The sequence below is a fragment of the Balaenoptera physalus genome, assembly GCF_965194825.1.
Source record: "Balaenoptera physalus genome assembly, chromosome: 9".
Taxonomy (NCBI): Eukaryota; Metazoa; Chordata; class Mammalia; order Artiodactyla; family Balaenopteridae; genus Balaenoptera; species Balaenoptera physalus.
Window position 1 is genome coordinate 89579752 of NC_138888.1, and position 15831 is coordinate 89595582.

Consider the following 15831-nt stretch of genomic DNA (forward strand, 5'->3'; position numbering starts at 1 on the left):
TGCTATCCTGTTTATCTTCTCCTTCGCAGCACTGGAAAAGAGCTTTCACTGGAGCGGGAGCAATCCCAAGGTAAGGCTCAAGAATACATGAATGAAGGATTTCTTATACCATATCAGGATACAGATGGTTACTGTGGATGGTTGCTTCTGAATTTTTCTGAAGGGCAACTTACTGTCTGAAGCATTTATAGCCTTGAGGCATGAGGGGATGCACTGGCAAACGTCCTGAAACTCCTTTCTGCCCTATGATTTCAGAAGTGCCAGAAAGGACTGGGACTCTTGAAAAGGTTACCTGAAAATAAATTTTGAGAATCCATAAAGTGCAAAGCAACATGAGAGAGAGAAAGAGAGAGAAAGAGAGAGAGACAGAGAGAGAGAGAGGCCTGCTTCTGATGAATGCCTAATGCCTATGAGGTCTAAATGTCAGTGGAAGTAAACAAGCTTGTCCAAAATAAATTACTTTCAAGTAGGCTGATAAATGACCTGAGATAAAAAAAATCTTGAAATATAAACGTATGCATTCAGTCTAAACCATACACAGAGCCTGAAGTCATTCAACACCGTATTCCCTCCTCCTCCAGGCAATCAGCTTCCCAGACCCACTCCTTCCTATTTCTTACACATACATATCCCTGCCTTCCCATTTTTACTGCCACAACTCCAGGTCCTGCCCTTCTACCTCTTGTCTAAGATGTTGCTCTAATAAGCTTACCCTCATCTATCTGGCACATCATTGTTATACTAGTTCTCCTAAAAACCCAGATCCAATCTCACAACTTCTTTGCTAAAGCTTCAGTGGCTTGTCACTGCCCACAAAGTAGTATTTCAGAGCATTTGGGGCCCCAGCTTTTCCTGGTTTCTCTAGCTAAAGAAAAATACTAAAATCTAGCAGAAAAACTTGCTATTTGCTCATGGGAAAAACAGCTCACAAAATAAACAGCTAGGGGTTAAAAATATTTCTCAAAACGAATCTGATTAAACATTTGTGCTCCTCCAAATGTCAGTGGCCGTCCATGAAAACAAAAGGTTAACCTGTCAAATAAGTTTGGGACTACTGGGTTAAAAGAAGTTAAATAGATTTGTTTCGAATTTCTCAAAGCCTTGAATATGCTAAGTTCATATTAAACTTCAAGAAGGTAACATAGTATACATTATTTCTCAAACTTATTTAATCATAGAGCCCTTTAGGGGGAACATATGAAAATTTCAAGGAACACATTCCAAGAAACACACCCCTGGGACTTCCCTGGTGGCGCAGTGGTTAAGAATCTGCCTGCCAATGCAGGGGACACGGGTTCGATCCCTGGTCCGGGAAGATCCCACATGCCATGGAGCAACTAGGCCCGTACACCACAACTACTGAGCCTGCGCTCTAGAGCCCGCGAGCCACAAGTGCTGAAGCCCACGTGCCCTAGGGCCTGTGTGCCGCAACTACTGAGCCTGCGTGCTGCAACTACTGAAGCCCACATGCCTACAGCCCATGCTCCGCAAAAAGAGAAGCCACTGCAATGAGAAGCCCACGCACCACAATGAAGAGTAGCCTCCACTCGCCGCAACTAGAGAAAGGTCACACGCAGCAACGAAGACCCAATGCAGCCAAAACATAAATAAATTTTTAAAAAAACCAAAAAACATTGGGAACTGTATTCAATACCTTGTAATAACCTATAATGGAAAATAACTTAAAAAATATATATCTGAATCAATTTGCTGTTCATCTGAAACCAACACAATATTGTAAATCAACTATACTTCAATTAAAAAAAACCCAAAAAAACATCACCCCTGGAGGAATATCTGGGAGGAACAGAGAGTGGTATAGGGTCCAGATTAGGGGCCCACATAACTGAGTTGCCTCGCAGGCTGAGGAAAAAGAAAGGCGTTCAAGCACCTTGTTTAGCTTACTCGTGCTTCTGGAATCACTGGATTTTGCTGTCTTAAATGGGACTGACACATTGCTGGTCCCCAAACTGACACCAGAATATAGAAAAACTTTACCTTTCGAGAGACTATTGTCAAAATGGATCAATAGGCCTTGGTACACTTTGACTTAGTGACTCTTCTGGTGAATCTTTATCCTGCATAGTTAGAGAGGTACAGAAAAATTTGTACTCACTATGTCAAACAGTAGAGGGTTGGTTAAAGAAATTATGGTATGAACTCAATGACCAAATACAATGCAGCTATGAAAAATCATGGTGTAGTGTGAGTTTTCCCAACTAGCACTACTGGCAGTTTGGGCAGGATAATTCTTTGCTGTCCCGTGCTGTCTTGCGCACTGGAGGCTCTTAACAGCATTCCTGTAGGCTCTTAACAGTCTCTACCCACTAGGTGCTAGGGGAACCCCTTCCATCAGTTGTTACGATCAAAAACGTTTCGAGACATAAATGTCCCCTAGGGTGTCAGGGTGTCGGGCAGGGAGAAACAGAATCACTCCAGGTCGAGAGCCACAGGTTGAAAGTATTCTATCCATAGAATACACACAATTCACTAAAAATGTAGCTATAAAAAGTATAGTCAGTATGGCTACATTATTTAAAAATACAAAACAAAAATAATGTGTGCATTTAAGCGTATAAGTGCGTGCGTGCATGTATGTATGTGTGTGTCTGTGAGAGAGAGAGGGAGAGAAAGAGAGAGAAAGAGAATGGAAAGATACAAACCATAATGTTGTTCCTTGGATGGTAAGATTATGGGTGATCTTTTCCCTTATATGTTTTTCTATACAAATATGTATTAATTTTATAAACAGGGGGAAAATCAGCAAATCATCAACTTCTACTATTTATAGAAAAGAATATGCTATTAACTTTACTAAAATAAGGTTATTATCTTCAAACGTGACTGCTTTGAAAGGGAAGGAAAATACTTATTATATTTATATATTACAAAATGCCATCCAGAAGTCAATCTCATTGTCAAACTGTCCTGCACCTCAAAAAGAATTCTGCAAAAGCAGAGAACTCACAGCGGGTGCATTCTACTGGGGGAGGGGGGAGTACCGTGTGTAAGACTGAGTCAACCAGGACTCATAACACTGCTCAGGAGTCGAGACAGAGATAAGTGAAATTTAATTTGGATTTCAGTTTACATAGTAATTAGCTACGCCTGCTGCTGTACATATTTACCTTCTACTGGAGTTAGCAGTCAAGTGTAATAAAATATTTGGATAAAATTCAGGCAAGCTAACTTTTTTTTTTTCTGTTGAAATTTTATGCTTAATGACATGAAAACTGAATTGAAACAGAAACATCCTGAAAGAGTACAAATGGTCTACCTATCTTCGGCAATTCTGTTAAGTTTAGCAACATGGGAAAATGAAGAGATCCATTCCCTGGATTGCATGAGAAGATAAGCCAACACAATATCCTGTTCCCTGTTATACCCCCATACAGGCACCTGGGAGATGCTCACAGGAAATTCATGAGTAAATGAATGTTACAAATATGCTAATGCTGGGCGAGGCACCCTCGTCTGCTATCCCATGGCCCCCACCCCCAAACAACCCTATGTCGGAGATATTGATGTCCCTGTTATACAGATGGAAAAACTGAAGCTCCGTCAGATCAAGTGACTTGCCCGAGGTCACAGGTTAATAAGTTTCCATCATACAACGTTTCGAAGAATTTCCTTTGCTAACTATATTATTTGGATAAACTCTGAGGACAAGCACAGCATGTTTGCTGAAAATGAAAATATTAGATAATACACCAGTCTGAGTTTACATTTTTCCTATCCCTACTTGCTCCACAAAGGATTGAATGGAAAGCTGTGTCCTAATCCTACAGAGAGTAAGGTATTTCATTTGTTTTAACTATAGAACTTACTTTTTTTAATAGTCACAATCCAATAATAATTTAACCAAGGAGATGCGTTCAAGTTTCACATTCTGCCATCAGAAACTTTATTACTAAAACGAGCAGTGACATAGGAGAGTCAAGATGTAGGAAAGGGTGGTTTAACAGATAAAAAAAATTAAGCCTTAAATGTTAACTAAATGACAGATGTGACAAATTAAAACTACCTTATATTAATTCTGAACTTTCACTTTCCTTCTATGTATGGGACTCAACAATTATGCTTTGAATGAACAGTACTACTGACAGCCATCAGTAAACCTTTAAGGCTAGGTTTCTCCTCTATCTGCATAAAACCTGAGAATACGGAAGGTTCCTGATAAATGTTCCAAAGCCACGTACATACACAAGGCCTCTGTGTTTCCCATTGAGGGTCTGACCCCAAGGCCTTTGTGTTTTCCAGTGAGGGTCTGACCCCGAGTCTCCAGGGGGCACAGATTATCCGATGCTGGAAGTCAGTGCCACTAGAGGGCCCCCAGCAAGGAGAGTGTACCTCCAGAAAGTGGAAGGAAAGGGAGGGGGCAGAGAGCGCACAGCAGCGGGAGCAGGCAGGTGAGAGCCGGGAGAGAGAGAGGATAGAGGCAGGCCAGAGGCAAAACACTCTCACCTCTCCCAGCAAACTGGAGCGTCTCACTCACTTAGAGCCAGTCATCCAGAAGTGAAAAAAAAAGGGGCCTTTCCTCATCCTCAATCCTGCAGCCTATGCAATTCCACCAACCCAAATTATGTGGACCAAGCAAGACAAAACAAAACAAAACACACAGGGGACGTTGTTAAAGGGCACTTCATGTTCAGAAGCTGTCAACACATGCCTTTTCACCAATTCTTTTTTTTTTTTAATTTTTTTAAACTTTTTATTTTATATTGGAGTATAGTTGATTAACAACGTTGTGTTAGTTTCAGGTGTAAAACAAAGTGATTCAGTTATATATACACACGTTACTTCTTATGTCGAGTTTAACATCAATGGATAGACTAAGAGTACAATGTCTGTTTGCTGAAATAATAGTAAATGAATTTTTCTTGTACAAGCAAACTATCTTGAAGAATACCATGTCCCAAAACTGCCAGAAATACTTTTTTAAAAAGACCTAGCTAAAAAAGTGTAGCTATGTCTGCTTAAAGTCTTTTAAATGCTTGTTTAGGAAACAGGAGCTCAAACAGCCAATACAAGAACACATGTATACAGAGGTCCTTCATAACAGCAATCCAAATATCTGAGGCAGGGCTTCACGATTTCCAAGCATTTACACTATCTTCTGTAGTCCTCACAACAGGCTTATGAAGTAAGTAGGAAAGATGTCATTATTCTATTTTGAAAATAAAGGGACAGGCCCACAGAGCTACGTAATTTTTGAATACAGTTTCAAGCTAGTAAAGGGTAGACTGAAAACCAGAATTTAGGTCTTTAGGCTTTTTGATAAATGCTGCTTCCAATTTTCCACTTTGAAAATTAGTGAAAAAGATACTTGAAAAACCCAGGAATTTGTATTTCTTTAAATTATGCTCTAAATTGCCATGCAACTACTTAAGTATAGTACATATTCTTAGGTTATGTTTTAAGTATGTAAGAAGAGAAAACACTTCGAGGATTAAATTCAGGTCGTCCTTCATTTGTGCAAATTATTTACTAAAAGAGAAAGAGGGGGAGGATGGGAGACAACAGGGAGGAAAAGACTAAAAGGAACCACGGCATCACCTTCGTGAGAATGTTCAGAAAATATTCAGAAGAACCTGGAGCCCCTGCGACAGCTGCATTTCTGAGGTCTTTAACTTTTAAAATGTCTAGAACTTTATCTCCACCATACTGTCATAAACATAAATACTTATGTCAGATATTTTGTATGACTTATGAAGTTCTGCAATTCTTAGAAATAGTTTTTAATGATTACAAAAATGCTTCAGAAATATGACAGCTTGTCCAATTCATTCTTCTTCCGAAAATTTTGTTTTGGATTTCCAACTGCTTTCATATCTCTTTAGGGGAGATGGGGCATATGCGTGGTTAAATTATCTCACTTCCTTGGACTGTGCTAGGGCTCTTTTTTCAATGAAACAAATTGCCACCTTGCTGTCCTTGCTGCCTCATCTTACCACTGAATTCAGCCTGACTCAGACTTTTTTCTATTACCTATACCAGCATTTCCCAAAGTGTGTACTGAGGACCACTAGTGATATTTAATACGTGTTAATGTAAATGAACAAAAATGAAGAGAATCTTGCTAAACAATGCAGAAGGAATCCCCTTCTTGGAAAGTCACAATGGACATTGGCATAGTAAAGGCTCTAAGAAATCCTGTAGTAAAAAAACATGTTTATTTTTGCTTAACCTATCTCACCAGATTTATTTGATCTGTCCCCATTATAACAAGAAAATCTTGAATTACCAAATTGGCTACACTGGATCATTTTCAATGAAACCTAACTCAGTATAAACAACATAACATAAACATAAAGCTCAGTACATATTTTATTGATACATATTTGATGTCACATTGACCTTATCAAACTATTTCTTTGGGGGAGGTGTACTAACATTACTTACATTTAGTTTTTTGGTTTTTTTTTTAAAAGAGAATTAGTGATTATTTTTGTTCTAAGGAGTTCCTGGTCAGTTAAAAACTCCAACCAAAGGAGGCAGGGTATCAACTGACTAAACCTGTATGAATATTTAAAAACAGAGCTAATACCACTTTTATACCTTTTATCCTTAAATGCTAATTTCTCCAATTGGCTTCTCCAAATTATGTCATCCTCTGTTTTATTGAAGAACATCAGCTTCACTTTCCTTAAAAGAAAAAACAACAACAACTCAAAAAGTACTATTTCAATTATAGAATTAAAAATATGCATGAATGGAAAGTCTAAAAGTGAACTAGTGTGAATGTTTTTTTAGTGCCAGTTAGGTAACCAAAAATATCAAAAATAAAGGAATCAAGTAAATAAAACAGCTTGGAGTGGAGGAAGAAGAGTGAGAAATGACGACTGAGGGATAACATGCCTGTTGAGGTCCACTAAGTATTTAATCGATTTAGAATACCTTCTACTAATCTAGCAGTCTTACAAGGGGTAGTAATTAAAGACAAAATGACATACCTGAGACTGGGTACATTAGTCAAGGCATAACTCAGTACTTTAACCATTGGTGTGAAGCCTGTTCCCGCTGCCAATAAAAAGAGATCTTCCAATTCTTGGAACTGGGATATTTTAAAATTGCCCTCGGGATTGCTTACAGAAACATAATCTCCTAAACAATGAAATATACATAAAATCAGGAAAAACAAAAACTGAGACCGTTAACCTAGCTGAATTAAGAACACTAGGAGAAACAGGATGCATAATTATCAGACTACATCTCAGTTTTTAAGGAATGTAAGGCGTTTTGAGAATACTCATTAGGCTCCCAAGTATGTCATTATACTCAAATTATCATTATAATCAAATTAATAATGAGATTTCATTATACTCATTTCCCAATATTATTTTCCCAAATCAACTGGAGTCTCTAACATACAAACTACTGCCAAATATTTAACTACAAATTATCAATAAAGGCTTGATTGCTAAACAAAACTAGGCACTTCAAAAGCAGAGTCCGAGTCTTGTACAGTATAGGGTGGAAAATACACTTACATACTGATTCCTAACCAGAGTAATAAGCGTAGCAGGAGAGAAAATTGAAATAGAAATGTATTCTAATATCTTATGTTGTTAGTAAATGTGCTAACTTTGCCTCCATCAAATCTCTGAAAATACTTATCAATAGCTGTTCTGCATTTAATTCCCATAAAGACAAAGCAAGATCAGAAACCGTACTTGGGGCATGCTCCTTCCCAATTTTCAATCAAAACAGTTGAATAAACCCTTTTCTGCTGTGCAGTTGATATAATCGCTATGTACCACTCATATAAGAGAACTGTCTTTAGGACATTTCAGAAATTTTCAATGTTAACTTTAAAAATAAAAAATAAAGCTGACCATATTTTAAAAACAATTTCAAATGCTCTGGTTTATTTTTAAATGTTTGGATGCTCATAATTTTTCCCTTTTTTGTCCATGGCAGGATAGTAAGAATGTTGTAGTAATTGATGAGCTAAACATTAGAAAGTAACAGAAGCTCCTTGTTATAGTTTGAAAGGGACCATAAGATCAGAACATCCTCAGGAAAAAGTCAGCTGGTTGTTTACTAAAGCAGCCTCACAGAATGATATTAACTTGATAACTTTTGTCCACAGTCCAGTCCTTCCAATGTCATAAAATTGATTAGACTCAGGCAAGGACTTGATGCTAATCAAGTTCACAAGAGATTAAAGCACACATGCCAGAATGGCAATGGATTTTCAGCCTGACTACCTGCATCTAGTGACCTGAGCATTACATGCCCCATCCAGGGCATCTCATTCCCAGTATTGGAAGACCAAATATTTGGAACATTTGGAAGGGCAAAATAATCGTTTAAAAGTTACTTGATGAACATGGAATTGAAACAAAGAAGTGGGTAATTTTATAGGGTAGCTCACATAGGCCATAATGAGGCTTCATGAGTTATCACTGCTCTCATGAAGGCATCTCATTCCCAGTATTGGAAGGGCATCTTCAGGGCATCTCATTCCCAGTATTGGAAGGCATTTCATTCCCAGTATTGGAAGACCAAACATTTGGAACATTTGGAAGGGCAAAATAATCGTTTAAAAGTTGCTTGATGAACATGGAATTGAAACAAAGAAGTGGGTAATTTTATAGGGTAGCTCACATAGGCCATAATGAGGCTTCATGAGTTACCACTGCCATGCCAGTGTACAACCCTCTAAGTGGCACCAGTATCTGTGCCATGACTAGTTCCCCTAGATGAAGTTGAAACAACACTGATCTTGCTATTTTGGCTTTCCTTTCCCAAGCTCTATGCTGACTCTCCACCCTGCTCTCTGCTACACAATCTCTATGGATAGGTTATAATACCATCAGTTAAGTTTCCACCTGCCATATTACAATCATGTTGTCAGTCCTTCACAAGGTGATATCACCTTCACTAGATCTGTAGGTACTCCAAACTTCTTTAGGTTCACATTTATGTTCAATATTTTGATTTATGTAACCACAGATGACTCATCACATCTATTGTATGTAGACTGCTGAGCTTAACTTTCAGTCAGCAACAAATTTTCTCTATTTCCAAATTTTAGTGCTCTACTTCACTCGATATTACTGCTAATACTGTCTTAAAAGGAGAAGAGCTCTTTTATTGTTAGGCAAAAGGCAGTGAAAAGTTGAAGACACAGAAAAAGGAGTAGAAACAGGAAGGGGGGGGGGTGTCTCTAAATATTAGTAGATTTCATTATAGTCCCTTTATTAATTCTTTCAAAGTACTTTTATTGAGAGCCTGTTATGCGCTAACTGCCCTGCTGGGTATGGAAAACACAAAGATAAGACATATCTATCCTTAAACTCAAAGTCCTGTAAAGAAGGAATATTATTTATTCTTATCCTAGATCAATGAACAAAGTGTTAGTTACTGAGGGGTTCAGAAGAGGAGGGAGGCTTCATAAAGTAAGTGATATTTTAAAAAAATATTTTAAAAAAGGTACTTGACAGGTAGAGAGAGGCACTCTAAAAAACTCAAGCACCTAAGAATGAGGATGACAAACTCCTGGACTAACTGATTAAGTCCTCTTCGTGGCCTGCAAAGACTCGGATGCTTTTTCCCGCTTCACCTCTCACTATACAAAATACTTGTGCTGTTCAGGTAATGCAGACCCATCCAAGGCGTCAAGGCTGCAGAGCAACATGATGAAATCTATCATCAAGGCAGTATGGAAAAAGAACTGGAAAATGCAGATTAATAGAAAGATACCAGTGAGAGGCAACTGAGAGAGACCAATTACAGATTAAGAGAGAAATGATGAAGGCTTGATCTAAGAAGGTGGCAGAAGGGATAGAAAGGAAAGATTAAAAAGTCAGTGAGCGGTAGACTCAATAAAACTTAGTGACTGACTGGATTGGGAGGGAGAAAATGGGAAGACTCAGGGACGACTCGAGTCTCCAGATTGGGTCGAGGATGAACAGTGATGCCGCAAATAACAGATGAGGAATATGGAAGCAAGGATAGGTTGGTGGGACTAAGAGAACACGACTTTGGTTGCAGACATGATGAGTTTAAGATATTTGACAGACTCCCACAGGGAAGTAACTAAAAGAAAGTGTAACTTGTGACCCAATCCAGAACACAATCTAGGTTAAAAAAATACATACTAACCAATCTGAAGATGATCAAGCTCTGGTGTGAAGAGTCCAGCAGGGTAGATTTTGATCAAAAAGTAGATGTATTTATTGTTGGGAAGAACTGGTTCCTTGAACTCTGAGAATAAGGAATCAGATACAGGTGTATATGGCTTCACAATTTCAGTACCTGGAAAAAGTCACAACAAAGAAATTCAAATCTAAAAATCTAAATGAAGGTGAAGCATACAAATTTTATGATGCTATCAGTATATATTTAAAACTGTACACTTAATGTGAACTTAATTCTATGTTCTATATGTATGTAGTACATGTATATATACCCTAAACCTATGTGTGCTGAGATAATTTTAACAAATCAGGAATCTACCCATAATATAAATAACCTGTTTTTATTAAGCGTGGCATAAGGTGATGGGGTTTTATGTTAATAAACTTAGACAACCATCTACACCATCAGCATGTAAGCTTTGTAATAGGCCACAACAAAAATGGCATTAAAAGTTTACACAGAGATGCAAGAAGGTACTTGCATAATAATTTTAATTATACACCAAATTTTTAAAAAATTTTATTTTATTTTATTTTATTTATTTATTTATTTTTGGCCTCACCACATGGCATGCGGGATCTTAGTTCTCCGATCAAGGACCAAACCCGTGCCCCCTGAAGTGGAAGCACGCAGTCTTAACCACTGGACCACCAGGGAAGTCCCCATACACCAAATTTTTAACAATGGATACCGATGGCCAGTGGGATCATCTGAGTTCCAGGAAGGGAAGAATTTCACTTTTTACTTTATATATTTCAAATTGTTTTAACAATTTAATATTTTATATATTACTTTCGTAATTGAAAAGAATGTTAATCCAACTACTTCTAAGAATATAATAAAAAACAGGGTAAAATTAATCAGAAGTCATATTTTAGCTAGCCAAATTCCAAAGAAAGAGGAGTCACCACATATTTGAAAGACCAAAATTTTACACATGGTTCCACCACATATACAAAAATTAATCTATGTGTAAATTATAAGACATTGACAATAACCACACTGGGGGAGATACTAGCTATTGAGTGATAACGTGGCATTAGTGATGATGGAGAGAAAAACTGAACAGTGCCGTCATAATAAACCATATTCACCAAATCCTGGCTGGTAGTCTGTGAGGCTGATTGCTAGAAAGGCTAGGAGTGTTATCTTCTGCAGTTTCAAAAGACTAAGAAGATGTTAGACATCAGTAAGAAAGGTATTTAAAACAAGTAAATGAGGTAATTTCAGGACGAAAATGAGGGGAAAAGAATTTACACAGTAAGGAATACGTTTACAGAGCTTCTTATACTAGTGGCACATGCAAGGAAATCATTTATAATCATCCACTCATTTTCAGCTTTATAAATTCAACTTCCTAAATGACAGACCCGTTAAGTGGCTAAATAAGTGATGTTAGTGTGTGTTTCTGGCAGTTGTCTTCACGGAAGACCATCTGTGTGCTCCCTCACCTCTTTCCTTTAAGGCTTTGTTAGTAATAAATTACAGCGCTGGTGGCACTACCTCTGTGACGAGTGATAACTTCTTTGTTCATACAGTGATGCAGCACAGCTATAGTTCCCACATTCAGGATCACTGCATCCACAAACCTAGAATTTGGCTATCACTAAGTCTAGCTGCCCAGAAACATTTTATTTATAACCTAAATGGGCGCTTCCTCGAGAGATTAGTACTGATTCCGAACTGCTTATAGAAGAAGAAAATGTTTCCACCAAGCCTCTGCTTGCCTTACCTGTAATAGTTAGCTTGAAGTAAACATGTTGCCCAGTTGGCACCTGAAGATGTGTGCTTGGTGGCAGCATCAAGCAGAAAAGCTTCGTATCATGAGTCACATCTTCCTTGGAAATTAACTGGCACTTTCTGTAGTACAAACCTAGAAAGTGATTCATTTTCTCTTAGTGATGAATAAATTAAATAAGAAGTACTCTCAGACCTACCACGCAAAAACACAGGCTCAGCTTTTGCTCTTTAGTGAGCTTGAGTTTCACTAACAGGCCTATGACATTTTAAAAATTCGTCAGTATTTTGAAAATCTTATAGTGTTAGTTTTTTCCATTTTATTTCCTGCGATATCCATTTTCTAAAACCTGTAAGTACTTCTGTCATTTGAAAAATAAGCTCTATAAAATGAGTGTTATTTCCTCATGTCTGTCGTTATAGTATGTTAAAACCATTATAGCCAAAAAATTAAAGTCTAGTTTATTTCTTCTTAAATTTACTTTTTAAAATAATTCCATCTTTTAAGCCTATAACAGCTATATAATTAAATTGTATATGTGAAAAATACTTGATAATCAACAAAGCTCATTCTAAATTCTTTTCTTACAGAATGGAAAAGTCCTGAAACTCAAATATTTAAGGTTTAACAATACCAGCACTATTCAATAACTTAGAAATATTTCTTGGATAAAGGCAGGAAAAATACACATTCTTGTGTCTCTGTATATGTGTATTATATATACACAAACAAAATTCATATGCATATGAATTATAGAACATTTCAATGGTCAAAATATGATTAAAACAAAAAATAAACTTAGGTTTAAGGGTGTAAGTTCTGATTATCTGGAAAATTAATTTAAGTTAAAAACTGAAGATGCCAAGTTTGTGGTACTAAAATACAAATAAACAAAAGGAATCAAGTATTTCTATAAATACGGGAAATATTTGAAATTAATACCCTAAGCTCAGGAAATATTACTTGTATACAGAGCAAAATAATACCACTTGGATTGGAAGATCTTGTTATAGAAGTTCTGAAAGCATGAACATTTTCACTTGTAAATTTTCTTTCGGATGTAAACAGCATGCCAGAGTAGACTTTGTTTCATAATTTCCTCTCTTTTGTAAAACAGCATTTACAGAGATGTCAGGAATTAATCCTAATAAAGCATCTTATTATCATAATTATGCTCTTTTTTTTAACCTAAAAATATTTAAGTAGGTGCAGAAAGATTTACTCCAGACCTTAGGATGTGAAGGTCCTACATCGAATCATCAATGGTTAGTGGAAAACTAAAATTCACATAGAATCCTAAGAAATCATTTTGGCCACAGTTTCATCCAATTCTCTTCTTCCCTTGTCCCTTTTGCTCCCAAAGACCCTGGTCACTAAATCTTTCCATCTGTCGCCATGGTAGCTCAGTATGCACATAAACTTAAGAGTGCATCGTTGCCAGGGCAAAGCTTAGACCAGATTACAGCTAAGGGTACCGTCCCAGAGTTATCCCAGAAGGCCTAATCCAGTACTGGACCGACGGAGGATCAAAGGACCTAGGCTCACCCCCAAGAAGAAATTAAGGTTCAAACGATCTCCTTATTCCTTCCTCTAGACCTTCCTGGGACCCAGAGTGGTAATACAATATGAGACCCCCATCTATATGTCTAAATACGTGAAAGTTATAAATCAGACAAATAACTGCTAAATAAAATATGTTCTACGCTGTACCTTGAAATATACTTTCATAATGTCCTAGAAGGCTAGGCTCGAATTCAGGATTCTTGAACTCCTCAGAGTTCCACGCAGGAAGATGGTGGAGGGATGAGAGCTGCACCCCCTTGACTGCCTATGGCCTGACCCCCCTCTTCTCAGCGCCACTGTCTGACCCTGAGTGGAGCCCTGTGCAGGTGTGGGCGCACCAGCCCATATGTTAAGGCTCAACTACTTGCTCTCTCCATAAATAGCCTTGGCCACTTCTTGGATAGAAGTGGATTTGGGGCCATTTGGGCAGGGAATTCTGGGGTTCCAGATACCTGGAGTGCAGTGGTGAAGGAAAGCGCCTGAACTCCAGGTGGATAATTCTTCACCTTGCACAATCCTCATCCTGTGGGAGCCGTGTGGCTGGAGGAGAGCCCTTGTGTTTTCCTCCAAGCACGGAGTCCAGGGCAGGTGCCCCGCCTGACAATTTCACCTCTAGCCTTTACCAGAAAGGATTTGCTAGAGTAAGTATGCACCTCTTTGACTATACTTAAAACACAAGGAAACTCTGGGTTCCAGTGATTGACTGGCTTTCCTTGTTAGAGAATTAACACAGTACTCCTGCTATTTAACACCACTGAGATAATTTCAACATCTTACCGATAAAATAATAAAACTGCCATAATTTCACAAGGACGTGCTAACAATAGGGTCTAAAAGTCTTACGGAAAATTTAAGAATGTTTTCGTCTTTCAGTTGCACTGAGGAGAGAAGTGTCACAGGCATGGACCTGAAAAATGGGGGAAAAGGAGTATAAAGCAGATGCACTGACGACTTCAGTCTGGATAATGCCTGTATTGAAGTGTCAGGTTTTTGGTTTTATAAGCATAATTATACAAGAAAATGAGAAACTGAAAATAAATATGAGATGGTGAAACAAAAACATAAGACAGAAAACTGTCTGCCCAGAAACCTCAGTTCTTTTTTTTTTAATCTTTATTTTTTTATTGAAGTATAGTTGATCTTCAATGTTTCAGGTGTACAGCAAAGTGATTCAGTTATATACACACACACACACACAAAACACACATTCTTTTTCAGGTTCTTTTCCATTATAGGTTATTACAAGATATTGAATATATTTCCCTATGCTATGTAGTAGAGGTCCTTGTTGTTTACCTATTTTATATACAGTAGTGTGTATCTGTTAATCCCACATTAACTTCTTTTAATAACATACATATAATATTGAGACATTCGGCATAACACTGAAATGCTGAGGATAATAAGATAATTTGGGTATCCTTTTTTCATCTTGTTGAAAAGAAACTATAGCTTTCCTTCTAAAGAGTAGACTTTCATAGGCTAAAATAAAGACAAAGCTCAGTGGGAGAGAGACGTGAAAGAGAGCACTGGACTGGGAGTCCATACTGCCTTCACCCTGTCCTGCAGCTCCTTCTTGCTCCTAGTACACTTTTTGTTTTTCTGGCCATGCTACACGGCATGCAGAACCTTAGTTCCCACACCAGGGATGGAACCTGTGCCCGCTGCAGTGGAAGTGCAGAGTCCTAACCACTGGAAGTCCCCCTAGTACACTTTTTTTTTTTTTCTAATAAGTTTCTTGGTGGCTTTAGAGGAAACATCTGAATTATTGCATTGATGAAACATTTTATTTTTTTTAAAAAAATTAATTAATTAATTTATTTATTTATGGCTGTGTTGGGTCTTTGTTTCTGTGTGAGGGCTTTCTCTAGTTGCGGCAAGCGGGGGCCACTCTTCATCGCAGTGCGCGGGCCTCTCACTATCGCGGCCTCTCTTGTTGCGGAGCACAGGCTCCAGACGCGCAGGCTCAGTAGTTGTGGCTCACGGGCCTAGTTGCTCCATGGCATGTGGGATCTTCCCAGACCAGGGCTGGAACCCGTGTCTCCTGCATTGGTAGGCAGATTCTCAACCACTGCGCCACCAGGGAAGCCCCCCCACCCATAACACTATTAAAGCACCTATCCACTCTCATTTTCCCTGCTGGAAGCAGGGGCTTACAGAAGTTAAACAGCTTGCCCAAGATCACAGAGTCGCTTGAGTAGATGTGGGATGAGGCAACAAGTTATGAGAGTTTCTCGCCCCAACTCATAGGCCTTGTTCAAAAAGTTTGAGAATCATCGTTCTAGAACAGTACATCGTTCTTTAGCATCTTCCTCCTTATTTTGACCACATCAGTTCAAGCATAAATGTTTATAGATTATCCCTCCACCCTTTACAACTCCCTA

The 15831-nt window shown here is 38.2% G+C and overlaps 1 protein-coding gene across 5 annotated transcripts in view; it reads right to left on the bottom strand.

Annotated features, from left to right (window-relative positions):
- Window positions 1-15831, bottom strand: part of CYB5R4 (cytochrome b5 reductase 4) — an 84498-nt gene that overhangs the window by 5410 nt on the left and 63257 nt on the right. For all 5 annotated transcript variants that reach the window (XM_082474230.1, XM_082474226.1, XM_082474229.1 and 2 more), the window contains 4 exons: window positions 11879-12019; window positions 10111-10263; window positions 6954-7104; window positions 6559-6645 (listed from right to left, as the gene is read on the bottom strand). In XM_082474230.1, the coding sequence (XP_082330356.1) occupies window positions 6559-6645; window positions 6954-7104; window positions 10111-10263; window positions 11879-12019 (532 nt within the window). The remainder of the gene's footprint in view (window positions 1-6558; window positions 6646-6953; window positions 7105-10110; window positions 10264-11878; window positions 12020-15831) is intronic.